The sequence below is a fragment of the Clavelina lepadiformis genome, chromosome 9, assembly GCF_947623445.1.
Source record: "Clavelina lepadiformis chromosome 9, kaClaLepa1.1, whole genome shotgun sequence".
Classification (NCBI taxonomy): domain Eukaryota; kingdom Metazoa; phylum Chordata; class Ascidiacea; order Aplousobranchia; family Clavelinidae; genus Clavelina; species Clavelina lepadiformis.
The window spans coordinates 1,749,118-1,768,428 of record NC_135248.1 but is presented as its reverse complement, the minus strand read 5'-3'; the positions used below and the strand labels follow the sequence as shown (position 1 = coordinate 1,768,428).

General features: G+C 34.8%; 1 protein-coding gene across 3 annotated transcripts; it reads right to left on the bottom strand.

Moving 5' to 3' along the window:
• Positions 1–878: 878 nt before the first annotated feature.
• Positions 879–12,955, bottom strand: LOC143470202 (C-Maf-inducing protein-like). 3 transcript variants are annotated; one of them, XM_076968179.1, is made up of 18 exons: positions 12,495–12,954; positions 11,859–11,984; positions 11,222–11,272; positions 11,019–11,090; positions 10,078–10,167; positions 9,176–9,220; positions 8,915–8,977; positions 8,199–8,276; positions 7,650–7,858; positions 7,187–7,381; positions 6,935–7,000; positions 6,757–6,783; positions 6,440–6,578; positions 5,928–6,053; positions 4,826–4,999; positions 3,438–3,584; positions 2,788–2,890; positions 879–2,489 (listed from the first exon to the last, which is right to left on the bottom strand). In XM_076968179.1, exons 1-18 carry the CDS (start codon positions 12,651–12,653, stop codon positions 2,356–2,358), a joined length of 2,004 nt encoding a protein of 667 aa, XP_076824294.1. In that variant the 5' UTR covers positions 12,654–12,954; the 3' UTR covers positions 879–2,355. The 3 variants fall into 3 exon arrangements, 1 of the variants encoding a protein (XP_076824294.1); XR_013119318.1 differs by lacking the exon at positions 879–2,489 and having other exon boundaries at positions 4,813–4,999; positions 12,495–12,955; XR_013119319.1 differs by lacking the exon at positions 879–2,489 and having other exon boundaries at positions 4,861–4,999; positions 12,495–12,955.
• Positions 12,956–19,311: the final 6,356 nt, after the last annotated feature.

The window sequence follows — 19,311 nt, the reverse complement described above, 5'->3', positions numbered from 1 at the left end:
CCTAATTATTTATACATGCGCATTGTGCTCTAAAACTCATGTTTATGAGCTTTTGCTGTAAATTTGTAAGATCTTGGCCTGTTCTTTTAAAGGAAACAGCTACAAGATTTGTAGGACATGAGTCTCAGTTTTGTTTTGTTAGCCACTATCAAACTATAACATATTTCAAAAAAAAGGCAAAATGTTTTGTTTTTATTACAGTCTAAAAATACACTTCCACGATTTTTTAAGGTATGGGCAGACTTCTCGTATATCCAAATGATCTCTGGTTTTATTTTTGTTATTCTATGAAAGCTGATTTATCATTAGCGATGGTGCAACTCATGGTATCTTTTTTCATAAAGATGTTATTTGTCATCTTTTAAACCTTATGTTTATTTTAGTCACTCTAATTTGGAAATTTGAACAACATGCATTGTTTAATCATATAGGATGTTTTAAACTGTTATTTAGTTTTCATAGATTTGGGATTAGTAATTTTTGAAAATTGTTAGTCTATTGTTTTGCATATTAATCTTTTTACCACCTCCCTTATAAACATATTGTCTATTTCTATTTTCATTTGTAAGTAAGATAATTTTTTTCAGATTTTGAAAGTAAACAATGTGTAATTGTGTTGTGTGAAAAGAAATAGCATTTTATGATGGTCACGTTCATTTCTGCAGCTTTAGGATATATTAAGCTCTTACAGGAAGCAATTTACTAAAACAAGAGTTACATATTTTTAAGTAATTCTATTTAGCTGAATATATTTAAAAAGTTTCGAGTTTGAATCATTCAAAATCCATGATTTCCTCAAACTTGTAAAGCGATTTTTAAACACAGACTCAAGAGTGGCCATTCTTTTGCAACAAGCAGGACGCGAAATCACTCCGTAATGTTTTCTTGCAGTGTTTATGATAAAAGCATTACGCAAAAGAAACTTCTAAACTATCACATTCAAATCGAAGACCGACCATTTGAATATGAGTTTTGTCAAAAGAAGTTCAAAAAGATCACACTGGCTAAAAACCTTTTTCCTGTGTCTATTGTTCTAAATCGTTTGCTCAAAAGGGTAACAGAGTTTAACATTTATCGACACACACTGAAGAAATGCCATATTCATGAAACGTCTGTGAAAAGAAATTCCAAGTAAAAGATTCTTTAAATAGACATCACACATACAAATGAAAAGACATTTTCATGGTGGTGGTGGCATACAGTGGTTGGGTGTTTTATATCTATTCGTATAAAGAAATGTGCGCGGGTTAAAAATAGCTTGCAATGAAGTAGTTTTGTAGGTAGCTAGCAAGGCAAACCCAAAACCGGGAACTCCTCCAGTATGTGAGAGGTGTTTGGAATGACGTTTCACCAGAGCAGGAACTGCCCTTCGCTAGTCCCCAGCGGTGCATGTTGGCTTGTGAGTTTTACAAGTGGAAGAGCTGTAGTATAATGAACAGCAGCGTAATGAACAACCTGCGTGCTGCGTTTGGATGAATGAGTGGTATTGAAATCTTGTGTTGCTTTAAAATTCATATGAACTGCTGTGGTATTTCATAACGCCGAGTCATATTTTACAAGACCAGATATTTAGTCAGCCTAAATCGCTTCAGTTAACTCAGCCGCAGTCGGATCGCACAAATCTCATTAAATACCAACTGATCATTTTTCAAACAACTTTTGCTGATGGAAGTCACATGGAAACAAGGTACAAAATTTCCCCTGCCAACATGTTTAGTGATAACTTGTGAATCCGGTTGCTAATCAATGCCAGTGAAATGGATTTCAACAAATTTGAAGTAAAATGTTCAACAACTCGTAAAAAATATCTAGCAAAGTACCACTGCACTTCGAACAAAGAATTCACATACAAAACACTAAAAATAACCAACGTATTCTTACAACAATAAAGAACGTTTGAAGTGCAAGTGGCGGAAACTAAAACGCGAAAAGGTCAAGAAGAATGCACAGAATTTCAAAATCTCAACACTTACAAAAAGAAGTAAAAGTACATTAATAAATGAAAAGGAATTATTTACAGCTTTCAATCAACGATACGACAAACCAAAGACAGCAGGCATGCTTATAAGAGTGAGTAATATGCGGTAATACTGCCCGGGACAGTGATTGATTGATGACAGACAAGATAAAGCCTTAATACACATACAAATTGAGAACCATAATGATAAAAATAAGCAAAAAGTTCTGTTAAAAAACGTAAACATTTGATTACGCAGAATGCCAAGGTTGTTTCATTTGCTTTGTTACGTTTTTGTTGTTTCTTTGTTACTTCTTTATTGGCTACGTAAATGGCAATACAGTACTGCTAATTATGTACCCTGTACACTAAACGTAGTGACCTTCTCATGATGCAACTTAGATCCATACAGAAGCCTCCGTATAGTCGATGTTCATTTCAAGTAGATTTGGTAGATTCTTTTTTAAGTTCGTGACGGTGCAATAGTTAACTTCTGTGCTGTTCAGATTGAGATATTTAAGGTTGGTCATTGCTGTAAAACACATTCACGGTTGAAATGTATTAACATAAGTTAATCTTTGGATTGTAAAATAAATTCATATACAAAATGTTTTTGGACCAACTATTCACTTACAGTTTTAACATCTATGTACAGTATAAATAGACGAAAAATTTAATGCCAATAATTTTTAATTATTTGAACTGTTTTACTTTAAAGATAAATTTCGTTTACCAGTACGACCAAGCTTATTCGCCAATTTCGACTATGCAAATAAAAAACCTTTGATATTTGATTATTTAAAAACATTCACAACGTAGAACATACAAACCTTCCAAACAGGCAATTCCTTCATTGGTGACCATGGTCTCACGTAAGTTTAGCGATTCAAGATTAAGATAATCGCACAAGATACGTAAGCCTTTGTCATCAATCTGCGTAATTTGAAAAGTACTATTTTAAAGTGAAATCTTATCAGAAGAGCATTGAACAGTAAACATGCTTTAAGTCTTTGTTTGTTTCTCAACATGAGGAAATTACTACAAGAACAATTACCAAAAAATTCCAGCATGGCAAATGTATTTATCATACTTAAGGCTATAACGTATATGCCCACAAATTCACATGTCTTTAGCTCCAGCATTGGCTTCCAAAATATACACAGTTCACCAATTTTCATGCCAATATTTAACTGCAATCTGCATGCACCTAAAAACTTTTAAATGCGCCATTTCCTACGGCTGGAGTGATGCCAACCAACACCAACTACACAGCCCTCTGATCGAACTTAAATACATTTAAGTCGTATATTTTATTAAACATTTATCCTATTACTTCCGTATAGGAAATGCTTTTTGCAACCAATGAAATACAGCGATACAAACCTACTCCTACGTTGTATCCAGTATTTGAACGTCATAAAGCGAGACTCTTTGCCAACACACAAAGTGCTGTTTTAAGAAAGTATTTTGGAAAACTCACATTTGTTCCCGACAAATTCAGCTGACGTAAGTTACGAAGACGGCGTATGATATCAATTGATTCTGATGTCACATGGGTGGAAGAGAGATCTAAATGCTCTAGATTGTCTCGAGAACCAGTTTTGAAAGCTGCTTGCAGGTCGCTGTCCTGAAGAAAAAAGCAAAACAAGTAGCACACATTTGTATGCTATTTTTTCCACTTAACTGCTGTATTTGTGCTATCAACGTGTAAACATAGATATAAGTAAATGTATCCCAAGGAGTGCAAACTAGGGATGTGCCGCAAAGAAAATTATTCAGGTTCGTGCGAACCCAAATATCATGAAGGTCGACCCGAACAAATCCCGAATCTATTCGTATTAGAACCAAACAATAAAAATTCATTCAAAAGTCGTCAAGTCTTGCTTGTACAATGACGTAATCGATAAACAAATCGCTTTCTTTCGAAAAGTAGTGTTTAAAAACGATCGAAAAAGCAAAATCGTCAGGAAAGCGACCTTAATTGTAAGTACTGCTGACTCTAGTTTAGCTTCGCCGGGAAACTACATCATCATTCTTTACGAAAGTCAGTAAAATTATAAGTAATATTGTATTCGGGTTCGCCATTGTTGGTATTCGTGTTCGCCCGAACTTCCATAAAGGCGATATTCGGTGAATCTATTCGGGTTTAGGTTCGTATCGGCCCATTCCTAGTGCAAACACATGTTGCGAATTAATATAGTGGAAACATCTTGCAACTTTGCATAAATTATAATCATTGCTTTCATGAAGAAGTTTTAAGTGTGGTTCAACTCCTACAATAAAAAGAGTGCATTTACTTATCGTCTGAACCAATGGATTTAAGAGCCAGCATGCACAATAGTAATAAGTTTCAAGTCTGGGACAATAGAAATATATATGGAACGAGAAAGGTGAAAACGATTGAAGCTGTGGTGTAAATACTAAGGCAAAGTTGCACAAACGTAGTCTCAGTAATCATGCTGGCATATGGACACAATTGATTTTATTAGGGAGAAGCTGTCTATATACTAAAAGAAGTTTTGTGTGGAATTAATTTTGTCACAAGGCACCTCGAATATCATGGAGCGAGATTACATTGCTAGTAGCCAACGGGTAATAAACACAAGGTGCATTTTAACATTGCCAGTTTGGTGTTTTTCGTGATACATTGTTGCTCAGTTGTTATAAAATAAAATTTAGGCCAGAGTTTTTCTTGCAAGGGCCTTCACCTCGTGACTGTTGCATGCTATAAAGAAATTACTACAAAACCAAAAAAGAATCTGCCAAAACAAATTTGGAATTGCCGCAGTTGTCGGAAAAATTTTAAATTGATTTAATAGCGTGTGATAAAAAGAAATAAATGCTATGTACTGTACCGTTTACACATACCACTGAACTTGATGCCAAAGTGAACGATTTCGGACCTGTTTTCTTCGTTAAGGGATGAGACTCAAGTTCTTTGAAAGTCTTCTCACCAGATGGAGTGCTACAAAGTGCGGACACAACATTTTGTTTTTCTTTCTCGTCTGTTAAGATCCCAATATTGAGCATTTCCCTCAAAACCTTCAGTAACCATAGAATTCAAACATTGCTTTCAACATTAAGTTTCTGACCATGTTTCTGGGTTGGGTTCATGGAAAACGGAAATGGAAAATTGTTGTGATTCTCCCAATCCACAAGTTCACAAATATTTTCAGAATACGAAGAACTAATTTCTTCATAAAACTAAAGTTTAAATGCAACTTATATTACTGAAAAATATTTGTGGCTTGAACTTTTGTCCAATACGATACACAAAACATGTTTCTGAACGATTTACTTCACCCATTTGCCAATGTAATAACTAGGGCAACCAAAAGTCAATATGGTCAATTTTTTTTAACCTGCCCAGAATGTTATCAAACAAGCACAAAACAAATTTCAGCTTTGTACGACGTGTGGTATAGAAGTTATTAGGTCAAATAAAGTCAAAATGTTACGTTAGGTCAAAATACGGTCAAATTGTTTCTTTAGGTCTTTTTTTTAGGTCAAAATCTATTAAACTTGTAATTTTGTAACCATTTTGTAATATTATTCTTCCGTTTTTCTCTTTTCTTGTACCGCAAACAATTCCAGTGCCGCAAATTTTACTTAGAACCAAAGCCACAAAAAGAGGAAAGGCTTTTCAGCGCGTTTGGTGACGTCACGATGTGACGGCATTGCATTTGAAACTGCAAGTTGTCAATCTTAATACGCAGAAACGAAAAAAAGTCAACACTAGAAAAGCATTTTGTCAATTTTAAATGCAGCTTTAGATTAGAAAGTTGCTGTAGACAGTGTAGAGACTATCAGTATAGCGTTTTTCAAAATGAGGTCAAAATTTAAACGTTTTAGGTCAAAATAAGGTCAAAATTTAAACTTTTTAGGTCAAAAAACTGGTTGCCCTAGTAATAACCAAAACGAAACAGACGCTTGATGAATGAAATTGTGATAAACATACAGAAAATCTGACCTTAATCATTACAACATTCTCCCTTGAAGCCAGCATCATTATAACCTGCAAATAAGTCTCGGCCAGTGTTGCGAGAAATTTCTTCATCTTCCCAGCTAGGATGCCCGGTTTTAGCAGGGCTGCAACCTAAAGATTATCGAAATAGACGTCCAATGTCGCTACTTGCCAGAATGAAGCACAGTAATTGTGTAAACAATGATAAAGAAAGTAGTGGAACAATATTGGAAAGTGAAAATCACCAAAAGATTACCATAATACACAATAATTGTGGAAAGTCAATTTGTGAAAACTCCTTTCAAAGTCACAAAATACAATAAGTTGTTAGAAACATAAGCCATCTTGGAAATTACTAATAATAATAATTAATTAAATCAACTATTATTACTTAATTTAATAGTTTTATGATGGGAATGTCTGGACACCAGTGTTAATTTTCTGACATCTCCAAACAAACAAAAGTTTTGAAAAGTTTAAAGCTATGTCAGACGTTACAGAATAAAATAGCAACTAACCATTTTGGAAAAAAGTTTGCCGTTGTCTTCACACACTGAACGATCTGGACTGTACACGCTCAACCAAGAATATGAAAGACACTTCACCACACTCTCACGGTCATCCTCTGTAAACCGTTCAAGTAAAGGGTACAACAGGCTACAAGAAATTTAAAAAAAATGTTGATAAAATGCAAAGAAAACCAACCCAAAACAGCAGTTTGCACACACAATAATTTAATAAATATATGACACAACAATAACAGAGATCGTAAGCGCATGTTTTCAAAGATACAACTATAAGGTACCACCAGGTATGTAATGAGAAATATTTTTACCTTGTTAACTGCTTGTTCGTCATAGTCCTATTAAAAGATTAAATGCAAAACATAAGAAAATTATTGTCAAGCAAAATAATATATGTCTTTGCACTGACTAAAATAAAGGAGTTCAAAACACTAAGAATTGTTCCTTTTGTTTTACGTACAAGTATTACTTATAAACACAAGCACTTACTCAGATGGGAATGACCCAGGCTGTAAGGCACATGCCAGCCCAGGTAGCCAGTCTCTGAATCCTGATCTGCAAAATGTAAACATCATATCCAGAAGGGTGATATTATTACTCAGTTAAACCAGCAAGATGATATTAACTGTGAATAAATATTAACCTAATACATCATAAAAGCCCACGTCACAGCCCACCATGGTAAATGCAGAAAGCAAGACTATTTGATACATGTGGTGACTAGATGTTGGATTTGCTTACACTTCCTTAAGAACTTCGACAAAAAGCACGACAGTTTCCCACTTTTCCTCATCCATTATGACGCTGTAGGTATTTTTCACGTCAGCCGAAACAACTTGCATCGTGTCTAGATTGTTTTCTGCGACTTCCTTGTCCAAAGTGATTGTGTTTGCAGCCATGTTCTGTTGTTGGTTCAATGAGGTCACCTTTTTTCCACTGCATTTAAAATAAAGCATTGGAACAGGGTGTAACACACAAAGTCTGTGACATCGCAAAATTTTATTATGAAAATACAGTGCACTCCAGTGAGTGTTATGACGTAAAACCAAACAGGAAACGTTTGCGTATCGAAACTCGCACGCTGAATATTGTCCTGTGTATGCAATATGCATTATATAATTCCAAAAACACTAATACTGGAAGTCGATATAAACTGCGATTATAGTACCGTTAACCAACCATCAGTACCGTTTAACAAACTTACAGAACATCCTTTGTGGAAAAGCAAGTGTTAATTGCAGAAAGACAAACAGCTACCAGGTTGTTAAGAAGGAGCACATGAGGGCACTGGCTCACTGGGCCATGGACGGAACGGATAAAATTGCAAACTGATTCAATTCCATTGCTCTGGCAGTTCAAGGCTCGGATATACTCAAAGACAAAGGTTTTCATCCAAGGCCACCTTTTACAATCCTGCTCAATATTTCACAGGTCAACACAACCAAAGTAATGAATGAATTAGGTATTATTACAGTGAGGTCATACTCCTTCCTGGTATTGCTTTAGTCACATGAATGTTTGGAATCTCACTAGTAATCATGTCATAAATACACAGCAATTGAGTCATGGCGTAGGGACAAAACTCAAACATTGCTTACATTATTCATAAACACAATATATATGAGTTGTCAGGTTATTAGACTAATGACTAATGGCTGGTTTGCAAGTTGATAGAAACTACAATTCACCCAATGATTGATAACAACTGAAGTCATCAAGCTAATTGAGTTCTACAATGGCACCGACATACTACCTTGTGTCTTAGTATGTCTTGTATGGTTGGTTTGAACAGGCTGATTACAATGGTTGAGTGTGGAGATTGGTGATAATTCTGCAATGTAAGTATACAGTTACCTTGTACCACATACACAATAAGTAAACGAATAAATCATTAAAACATTATATAATTGAAAGTAATATAAAACCACATTCGCAATGAATGATACAGGCCAGTCAGTGTACACAAGTGTACTTGCTATGCTATATACCAGTGATTCCCAAACTGTGTGCCGCGGCACACTAGTGTGCCACCATAGATTCTCAGGTGTGCCGCGAATCTTTTTGGAATTTTGGAAAAGAACTGTATAAATATTTAGAATAAGACATGCAGACAAGCATATGCGACTTAAAAGCTTTCTAACTGCTTCAATAGCTGATAAATAAGCACATGTGACGATGAAAACAATTATGGCATCGCTAATAGAGTAGCGTAATTTTTTAAAGCAACTTTTCTTCTCTTGTAAGTATGCCACGAGCGTTTATTAATTTTTCTAGTGTGCCACAAGCTGAAAAAGTTTGGGAACCACTGCTATATACTATTGTAATAGGACATGAAAAGGCTTTCTGATTTAAACGGCAGTTTGAAAATTATCTGAGATTTATATGACATAATCATGTTCCATGTGCAATGTAACATGTTTTCTCAAAAGATACATTACCGTAATGCAACAGCCGAAAGACTTAACTTACCTTTTTAAAAGCATCGCATATTTTTGGTGAACACTGGTAACGGTCAACTAAAGGAATAAGTATCTAAAAAAATAGTAACATTACATGAAAAAAGCTTAATGTTCTTAAAGTTTATTAAAAGCTTGACTAGAATCTTGGGTTCAAGATTACCAAACATGGTTTTAAACATAAAGATTTAAAATCATTAGACATATATTACACCATTAAGATTCTGTTAAAAATTCCATTATTTGAAAGTATCTGATATTGTTTAAGTGTTACCGAAACAAGTTCTTCATGTAATATACTTTTCGTGAATTCAGATTTCTAAGAAAATAAAAGTAGGAATCATATAAAGATATCTATCACAACAAACCTTACAGTAAATAAACTAATTATATAAAAATAATATGTGTAATTTTTAGGTTCCACAAACAAAAGCTCATTTCATGTATAGACCAATCAGTCAAAAATCCTTTCATCTTTATTTTAGGTAACATTTATTCATTCATTTTGTAATAGTTATCTTTGTATTTCCAGGCTTACGAGCCTCAGAAACTCAGTAGGTGGTTGGTGTCACTGGTTTGCATTGTATAAAGCTGTATACTGTATATGCTAATTGCACATTATTTTTAAGCAAATGAACCTCAAAATAGCACTTTTATATTTTGCATGACTACAATACTAAAATTTCCAGGCACCAAAATATCCTTCAAGCAAAACCATCTTGCACTGTGTCAGTACAAGATGAATAGTCACGAAATCTCTCAAGCGTTTAACAAAAATCAAATCATTGTCAACATGACTGTCGACTTACTGTAGATACAAACAAATTTGAAGTTAACTAAAGAAATTAACCTCAATATGAAGGCCTGAATGGAAAGCGTTATGACAAAACTAGTACTTCAATACTTACCCTGGTGAAGGTGTTCATTTTTTTATTTGATTCAAAATTTGAGACTGAACATAATACCAATACATAACAATCGATAAAGCGTTCATTTTTGGTCTTATTATTTTCATTTTTCATACATTATGTTGCTACTATGCTAGAACTTAAAGGTAAATCTGAGAACACATGATACAATAACTTTAATAAATCAAACAAATTAACCACAGCCTTTGGCTTATATCACAGCACTTAATATGCATTATATACTAATGATTTTTTTACATTTAAGTACCTGTGAAAGCAGACAGAAAACTAAATCCAGTAAAACTTGAAATGTATCATCAATGCACAGAGGACATGTTAAAGTCAATGAAGCTAAAACCTGCGATATAAAAACGAAAATGTATTCATGGAAGCTGTGTTTTGTGGGGATGGACTGGTCAAAGTGGGCCCTAAAAAACTAGCCAGATTTTTCATTTTCTAGAATCCAGCTTGAAGTAGATTTCAAAAAACTCAGTAAAATCCTGACAGTACTTCTTAACCTTAAAGAAAAATAAAACAACTTTCTTCTTCTGGTACATAGGCAACTGATCATTCTTATGAAGTCATTTCTGATTACTACGCTTGTCTTACAGGTGGATTTCATCGTTTTTTTTTCTGGGAGCCATCTTGTTTACGATTCGCTTGAATTGCTTCTGCTTGACCAACCATGGATATCATACCAAAACAAAAAATTATAATAAGCACATTGACTTTTAAAGAGGACAGCCTTCATGCTTTCAATTTGCCTTACGTCTTGTGCACAATGAAACGAACTTGTAGTAGGATACAAATTTAATTCCAAAAAAAAATGGCAGACTTGCCAGATATGCCAAATTGAAAGAAAATGGATACACCTGAACAGTACTTTTACCTGGCCAGGTCATCCCTAATATTTTTTAAGTTATATGTGTAGTTAAATACAAAAATAGGATATTGGATGGGAATCTAGGGTGAACTTTTATTGTTAATTTCTCTGTACAAGCTTTCGCAAGCATCAGCTTGTTTCATCAGATATACTCATGAAACCAACATCAACCTAATATTTTGGAAATAGAAATTTATGGTACCCAAGAAAAGGGACACCATAATTCAAAAGAGGTATGCTTATAAGAAAACTAACTACTTCATAAGTCATGTTCATACGATAATTGAATAATTATATATATGTCTTTATATATAATTTATACGTACCTTTAGTTCTTGAATTAATTCTTTGGGTTTCATAGAATTGTTTAACTTCACGTTAAACTTGTATACATTCATCTGAACATACCAAAAGGTTATTTTTGGATCCAAAATTAATACACAAAGTTTTAAAAGGGGTTGTGAAAGTCAAAAACAAAATTCAACAGTAATATTGTGTATAGCACATACATAAGAACTCCTAAATATACCTTCCAGTTAATGGAGTAAAACAGACAATCTCTTTCATAAGCGTTTGGCGCCTAGAAAAAGTAAAAGCTTATGAAATCAAACCGTCTTGACAAAACATTTTTGAAATGATTCTGATATTTTCCAATGGTGGCTAGTACCTCCTACCAATTTCGAAAACTGGTAACAGCACAGCTCACAATTGTCATTATATATAAGTAACAGTTTTACTCTGGTAAAATCAAAGTTTTTTATAGTCCTTTTTATTTCCACTTGATGTTTCGTATAAACTGTTTCTAGTTAATGAATAGGCGTCATAATGATATGCATGTGATCTGTGAATACACACAATCAACTTTTTGGGAAAGGTTTTTTGAAATGGTGCATTAAAAAGGAATGTATACAGTCATACAGGTGTCAATAGGGGATGGAAAATCATTGCTTACATATATTGCATTTAAATATCAAGAGATGAAATCACACACTATATTCATATATGCCGAACCACCCTAGGCCAATACAATGTTAATTTAGTGTAATTGAAATAATATGATGACTAACACTTCTGTACTGAGGCTATTAAGCTGCTGATCCATCAAGAATATGTAAAGATAAAAAATGTGGAAGCAACAATTTCAAGTTTGAAGTTATAGTTGTTACCTGAAGCCAATAAGAACAAGTATCGGTTGAGATTTTTACGCAATTGATGGATCCTCTTTTTACATCCACGGGTTTGACATGTAACATTGAAGAAAATGACAAAGGTTTGCAAAAAAACGCAGTCGGCTACAAAACAACTGAAGTTATTGAAACTGAAATTATGTATGTCTGATAAATTTTCCAAATCAGAAAAAAAATCTTGCAATGCAACACATCTTAAATAACAAAGTTTCGTCTGCTTGGTAGCCGAGTGGCTAGAGTACAGAACTCGCAATAAGGGGCCAGTATTCTGTGTTCCATACCCAGTGCCAGTACCGCCACCGTCGTAGCTTTGAAAAAAATGACCTAAGGTACAAACGACTCTTGTTCCTGTCAAGTATACCTGGTGAACAGTTCAAAATGTGGGAAATACGATACAAAAAATAAAAAAAAACAAACCAAAAATTGTATAACAATCGAAACTTGCACAAAAGGCTAGCTTGGTAACCGGCGAGCTCGAACGATGAGGAATCATCGCCGGGTTTAAGCTGTGCAAAGACTTTCCTCAGTCCGAGGAAAAAAATTGTGATATTATAACACTTATGTAAGAATGATGTGCAGAATATAGAAATTAAAATTGCAAGCAACATCACTTACCGATTTTGATGTGATCTCATCTTGGTTTAATGAAATTTCATGAACTTCCCTTCGTCTGAGTGGTCGGATGTGGTGTAATAGCTTTTGAAAAATACTCGTGTTTGATAAAATGCAAACTTTGAGTTGACCTTCCGAAAATAAATCGAATTTATTGCTCATGCTTTTTGTATGACAAGGCAACTTATCTTAAAGTCTTGGGAACATGACCGGAGCTAAGCAAATTTCCCAAAAACACAGATTAGATAGAACTGAATCTTTCTTCGCAACTTGAAAGTAACAAACCCCAACTTGAAACAGTCATGAATTTATATATATCATGTATTACTGACGCAAGCTTGACAAAAATTAACGATTGTTTGGTGTGGGGTGGTAAAAGACCTTGCGGTCATCCAAGCCTGTTGTCCCAGATTCTATAGTAAATCTAGTGAGAAGCAACAAAATAACAAATAAGAAACACAGCCTGAGGTGGATGAAATACCAAGTGTTTACTTTACTGGCTGCTGGGTATTACTGTAGCAAATTAAAAATTTAAAGACAACCAATAAAGGCAGTAAACAGTAATTCGACTAACATTTTCTGTAAATTTAAATATATATCATATGTATGTTCATATATGCAGTATATGTTTTTCACAGACTGACAGGTTTTTTAAAATTCTTGTTAACCTAACTTAAATATAACAATTTAGTAACCTACCTAGACTACACAAAATCTACGGGGCTAGTGCAGAAGTGTACACCTACAGGATGCATTTGTATACTAGACCCCGGCTATTCAAATTGCGACGTCAAATAGTTGTAAAGTTCTGCACTAGGCCTAAACCCAAATCTAAAACAAACTTTAAAAAAAACCTGAATGACTAAAATCAACTTTATGTATGCCCATTCCCCATAACTGCCAATCTTTAACAAAGGCCTACAGACAGGCCTTTGTGGAGTGGAATAGCCACTTCCTCATAGCTTATCCTGTTCAGCCTCAAATCAATTTGAAGGATCAAAACTGCTACGGTACTTCCCCTGTTTAAAAAATGGCAGGGCCAAAGAAATCAAGACACCAACAACTATCGACCAAGCAGCATAGATATCTTATGTATAACAACATATTATATATATAATATGTTATTATGTTGTATGATATATATTATATATTATGTTGTTATATATAAAATATCTATTCCAAGCAGCCATTACAAAACGTCTGAAAAAATTGACTTAAATTAGAGTAACAAATTTTGTCAAAAAACTTTTTCTACAATTACCACTATGGATTAAAAAAAAATTATCATACCTCTTTGGCGACCTTTTTAGTGGTAAACAACATCACAGCTACCTTTGAGAATTTCAAAACGAATTTAAGCAGTTTTCTATCACTTAACACAGAACAATGAAGCTATGACTGACTGACCTTGTTTTTACCTCTTTATTCTGCTGTCCAGCGTAAACCCAGCTGCTTAAATCCTTCATTTACATCCGTGTTTCTTTCCACAACTGCAGTGACCACATAGCAAGGTTTCTTAAAAGGCACAGTACGCCAATTTCTTTCTGCTTTTTTCATTTCCTGTAATATTTTACTCTTTTAACATTCCGCTTGCACTAATTTATTGAATGACCTGAAAGAAAAGGAAATAACATAGAAAGCATTTTCAACTGATCCTCTAGCGAGTGATCTTCTAAATACATAAGCCTACAGAAGACGAACAATCAGGTAAAATGTAAAGACTATAACCTAACCAGGCTAACTATGATAAAATATTAATATGTTTAAAAAGAATTAAAGACTGGGAAATTTCAACATAAGTTAATAAAAATAAGCCTTCAAGAGAAGATACAGAAAATTTTGTACAGCGTTAGGTAAGATCGTAATGAATGAGCTCAAAATTCAAAACTGATGTAGTGGGCTACGTGGCAGTTGAAGTTTTCTTTAGAAACGTATAGCAAACAAAACAATCGTTTCTCGTCGCTTTAATTAATGGTAGGCTTCCCTAACTTCCAGCCTGATTCCAAGTAATCGATCAGTGAAAGAGAACTTCATTTACACAACGGTTACATTTCTGACAAATTGCCCTCCATTTGTAACCAACGTATTGCACAATAAAGCAGATTGTTTCACAACTTTTTGATTAACGGCATCTTTTTCTTGGTATAATCCATCAGGTAAATAAAACTGACATTAATTACAGTTGTTGAGAATTAATTATTGTTGAGTTGAGCATCCCATACAAAATTTCACCGGCTAAACTTTTATCGGGATCCAACATTTAGAAATAAAACGTGGAATAAGGCGGACGTGTTTTTTCGGCAGAGGTTTTGCTGTATCGCTATTCGACTTATCTTGCTGATTGCATTAACAAAGGCCATTGTAACTGCACCATGCTTATACTTGTAAGTAACATTGTGTGCAATAAAGATTTTTGTTTTAAACAGGCAAATTTTTGCTAAATGTTTGCTTCGTATTTTCGTCATTCGAATGCACTTAATTTTCAACAAAAACCACGATAGATCCAGAGTCAAACCCAAATGTTACTTCCGCAAGATGGATTGGTTTTCCCAACCGATATTCTGGTCTCCGCCCGTATGTTTCTGCTTGGGCGAGGGGACCTCGCGCTTCAGATTACCGGTAAGCTATCTAGCGCTCTCTAGCGCATTAAGTTTTGCTGTTAGTTGGACGAATTACGCGTTTATACGATTCTGGTTTGATCTCCAGATTTCAAGTTGACATAATTGAGGTACAACCGCAAAGCTTTGGTTGTAAGGTTAGACGCGTAAATAATTCCAATCTTTGGTGAGTTCAAATTACTCTTTACTGGACTCTTCAAGCAAACACGGGTTCCACAGTCGGTAAAATTTTAAAACTTTAGCTTATAACTTAATTGCACAAACGTCACGTTTTGGGCACGGAAATATATCTAAGTGACGTTAATAGGATGCTGATTGACCTTCAAGAAGGTATGAGCTTGTGAATATTGCATATACGCTATCATAAATATAATGTGGTTGATTTACAATATGTGATATATTAGAAGCAGGCTTTATCTTACACATCAGCGTCCTATTATTAATCTTTATAAATCTTTGATCATTAGAGAAAAACTATTATTTGTGTAATGAATTGATAACAAAAAACGTTAAGTTAAGCGATTGTGGTACTGCTGTGCATTCATTAACTTTATGCAAAAATTGATGGTAAACATGACACCCTTTATTTATCTATGAAGTACTGGTTCATCTTTTCTGGTTGAATGATCCATGGCACTTGAAGCGCCGTATAAAGTAATAATTCGAGGCGACACAGTGTACCTTGATGATGACATCACTTTGCAAGGGGTTAAAAAGCTCAAAATACGTGCAAGGAGATTGATTTGGAATAGGAAAACTTTGACTCTGAAGGTGAAATTGTTGGACTTGAGTGTGTTTCTGGTTTATGTGTTGGTGTGGTTGGTTTGGGAGCTGGTTTATGTGTTGTCTGGTTTTTGTGCAAGTGTTTCAACACCAGAAACACTTTTGTAAACCTTGATTAATTCCGAAAATTTTTACCGAGGTTGTCACATTAATAGAGAAAAAATTTTCAAAACTGCCTCAAACCACGTCGAAGTAAATTTAGATTTGATCAGTCACAAACGATGCAGTTACTTCTTTGGATGTTTTCAGGCATAAACAATTCTTTGACGTGCACCTCCGCCACAAGTTTTACAAATGACCGCGCATAAATCTACATTTTTAATAAACACTATAGGGTGGTTCTGATCGACTTGGATTGATCAAAGAGTGGAAATTGGATGTGGACGCAGTGACTAAATCAAGCAACATACCTATATCTTTTAAAAGGAAATTTATCGAAATGGTTTTCAAGTAAGATGCAATCCTTCATCTCGTAGCCTACCCGTGTTGTACTTTGTGACAGTTTTGACCAGTTTCACTGGTTGTATAATGTTAAGTTTCTGACATAGCAGTTCTTAAGTAACGTTAGTAGGTTTACAACGCTGAACTTTGCCAATCACAATTGTATGTATATGTATAGGCAACGTATCTTAACATTTTGTAGTCGCTCATTAAAACTGGCCGATTCTTGTTGCACATCGATCTTGACCCAAATGATATTACCACGCTTGACAGCGTTAATTGTTACAATGGACGTCTGATATACGCTGAATGAAGTGGCTCTGCGCAACCAGCAAGTGTACCAGGCCGGTTAGTATAGCGAGGATGGTATTTTCGGGCAAGGCTTTGACACCGTTGCACTTTAGAATTAATGTTGGTAAAATTAATTGCTGATAATATCTTTTTTAGAGTTTAAGTATACAACGTTCGAAATGTTCAACCCTAGGATATGTTCCATTTAAAATCGACTTTGTAAAACTGCATTCATTACGACCGCGTGCTATGAAACGTAAATTATATTCATGCAAATGGAATTAATTTCTGCTATCGATATTATGTATTACAAATCTCTCACAATCGTTATTTTGCAGCATTTACCTAAGAATTGCTCACTTGGGTGACTCCTATTTCCTCTTGCCGGGCTCTACAGGAAAGGGGAAGGTAGTTTATCTGCAACAAGAACCTGAACATGCAGAAGGCGGTCACGCGTGATATCCTTTGATAGAAAAAGTCCGGTCACTTCCATGAAGATCCTTCATTAAAAAGCATTTTATTTGCAACAGCTGTAAGTAACATTTACTTTGAAAATTATGTTTAACCTTCCATAGATATGGTGACGCACAAATCATTAAGAAGCGGTTTACGAAAATACATAATCGATTTCGGACACCTTCATAGCGAAGAGTATTAAGACAAATCGTTGATCGGGATCATGATTTTGTGATGACTCGTGTTTTCAGGGAGGAAATAGATTTTGCAACAAACAAAAACCAGGAAAGAATTTCTTCGGTGGGAAAATGTGTAAGAGTCCGTATGTCACTTACACTGTCACAGTTCCTAAGTTTTCATCGCTTTCTTGCAAAGTGCCAAAGCTCCATAGGACATCGGGGACAAACTGCAAAGACCTTGATTACTCCAAGTAGAATATTGTTTCACTAGTGTAGTTTTTCAAACGTCTCTTACATATCTTTTCAACAGATTTGACAAAGTGCGAGCATACGCACTCGTCAGTGCTTGAAGCAGCTATCCTGTCCCTACAAAGGCAAGCTTTATTGAGTGATAAATCAAGAATGTTTTACCGAGAAGACTTCAGACAACGACATGACCTTTCTGAATCAGTTTGAAATAAAATCCTTATGCTCTGAGTTAGATTTCCTCATTTATAAATTGAAATTTTATTTACCAGTCCCGTGACAGTTGTTGATTTCTCTTGTCTGTATTACGATAAGGAATCAAGACTTGGTTTCTGTTTGTGTTATGTTGTAGTTTTGGATGTCGTTGCCGGTTTTGGTTTAAATAAAGTAAACAGAGATAGAGATTGTTTTTCCTTATCATATGAGTTCTTAAAAGACGATATAGTTCAAGATTATGCTGATTAAGAAAGCACAAGTTGACCATTTAGATGTGATTCAAGGTTTCTCAAGTCGATCTTCATCCTTTAGTTACTGCTGTTGAGAGATACGTTGTTTCTGGATAGGGTAATAAAGTAATAATAATCTATGTCTTTTGTTTGGCATTGGAGTCTTGCGGCTAGCTCTTTCCGATTAATCGAAAGATTTTTATAGGTCGCCACCACCTTCTCCAACAAACGTATGTTGGTCGGGTCAACAAAACATAACATGGAGCCAAACATATTTCCAGAAATTAAAGTAATACAAAAATGATCATATCATGGGTTTACAGTATAAATATTTTGATTTTGGATATTAAAGGTATTGAAAACAGCAACCTTATTTGTCTGTGCGTCCGTCTGTCATGTCCTCTCTTCAGTTTTTTTTCTGTTTGTGTGTGCTTAGCAGAGAGATATCTGTGTCTGGGCATAAGCTACCCCATCGCCAATATATGACAAAAACAACATTCTACCAACATGCAGAAAATCTGCACCCAACTGCAGTTTGTTTCCACGCACGTGGCCTATTTTATTACTTTACGAAAGCTCTCAATGTAGACTGGATTTATTTCTCGTCGTGTTTTTGTAAAATCGTCAGCAGAATGTATTATTATCAGTCTGTTTCACTTTCAATTTGATTGTCTGCACATTGCACAGCTATGTTTGTATTTTATAGATTGTGAGAGCAATCAAAAGTATATAGCTATAGCTCTGGATATAGCTGCTGTATGTTTTGCGCTTTTCTTTTTCTTTCAAATAGTATCTCAGTGATGTGATTGCGCATCAAAATTGTTGCGTACAAATTAAATTGTCTTGTAGTTTTTGCTTTTGGACCCCAATAGACATATACTTTGATAAAAATCGGTGTATACTCTATAATGGCACCAACGGCAATAATCCGATTCAACATAACTTTATTGAATTTCAGCAAAATTACGTTTTAGTACTTTGACAATTTACAAATTAATTTTTTGTTTCTTCCATTTAAAGCAGTTTTAAACATTTTTATTGCTCTGACAACAAAGAGTTTTTTCGTGAGGCTGTATCATAGTTAACCACTGATCAACATTCCAATAGTTTTCGAGCAAGACGTCACAAACACTGTTTGCTGGAAATCGCCTAAAGCAAGTTTCGTGTGTGCGTTTCACATCAACTCTGGAATTTGCACAATTTCTCGAACCTTCGCTGCGAGCGTTCATCCCAGAGTACATTCACATGCCTCGTGTAGTTGACACGGCTGGTTGGCAGTTGGCACAATGCAGTGTAAGTAACCAATACAGCAGAGTAAAATTAAGCTTAATAAAGCTTAAGGCGAGTTGTTTCACGTTTG

What these genes read in the sequence shown, in the direction of transcription:
- LOC143470202 (XM_076968179.1), bottom strand. Translation starts at nt 12,653, where the DNA reads ATGAGCAATAAATTCGATTTATTTTCGGAAGGTCAACTCAAAGTTTGC. An exon ending in TTTTCCACAAAGGATGTTCT is followed by an intron (nt 7,382 to 7,649) that starts GTAAGTTTGTTA and finishes TTTTAAATGCAG; the next exon opens with TGGAAAAAAGGTGACCTCAT. An exon ending in AGAATGTTGTAATGATTAAG is followed by an intron (nt 5,000 to 5,927) that starts GTCAGATTTTCT and finishes TGGTTACTGAAG; the next exon opens with GTTTTGAGGGAAATGCTCAA.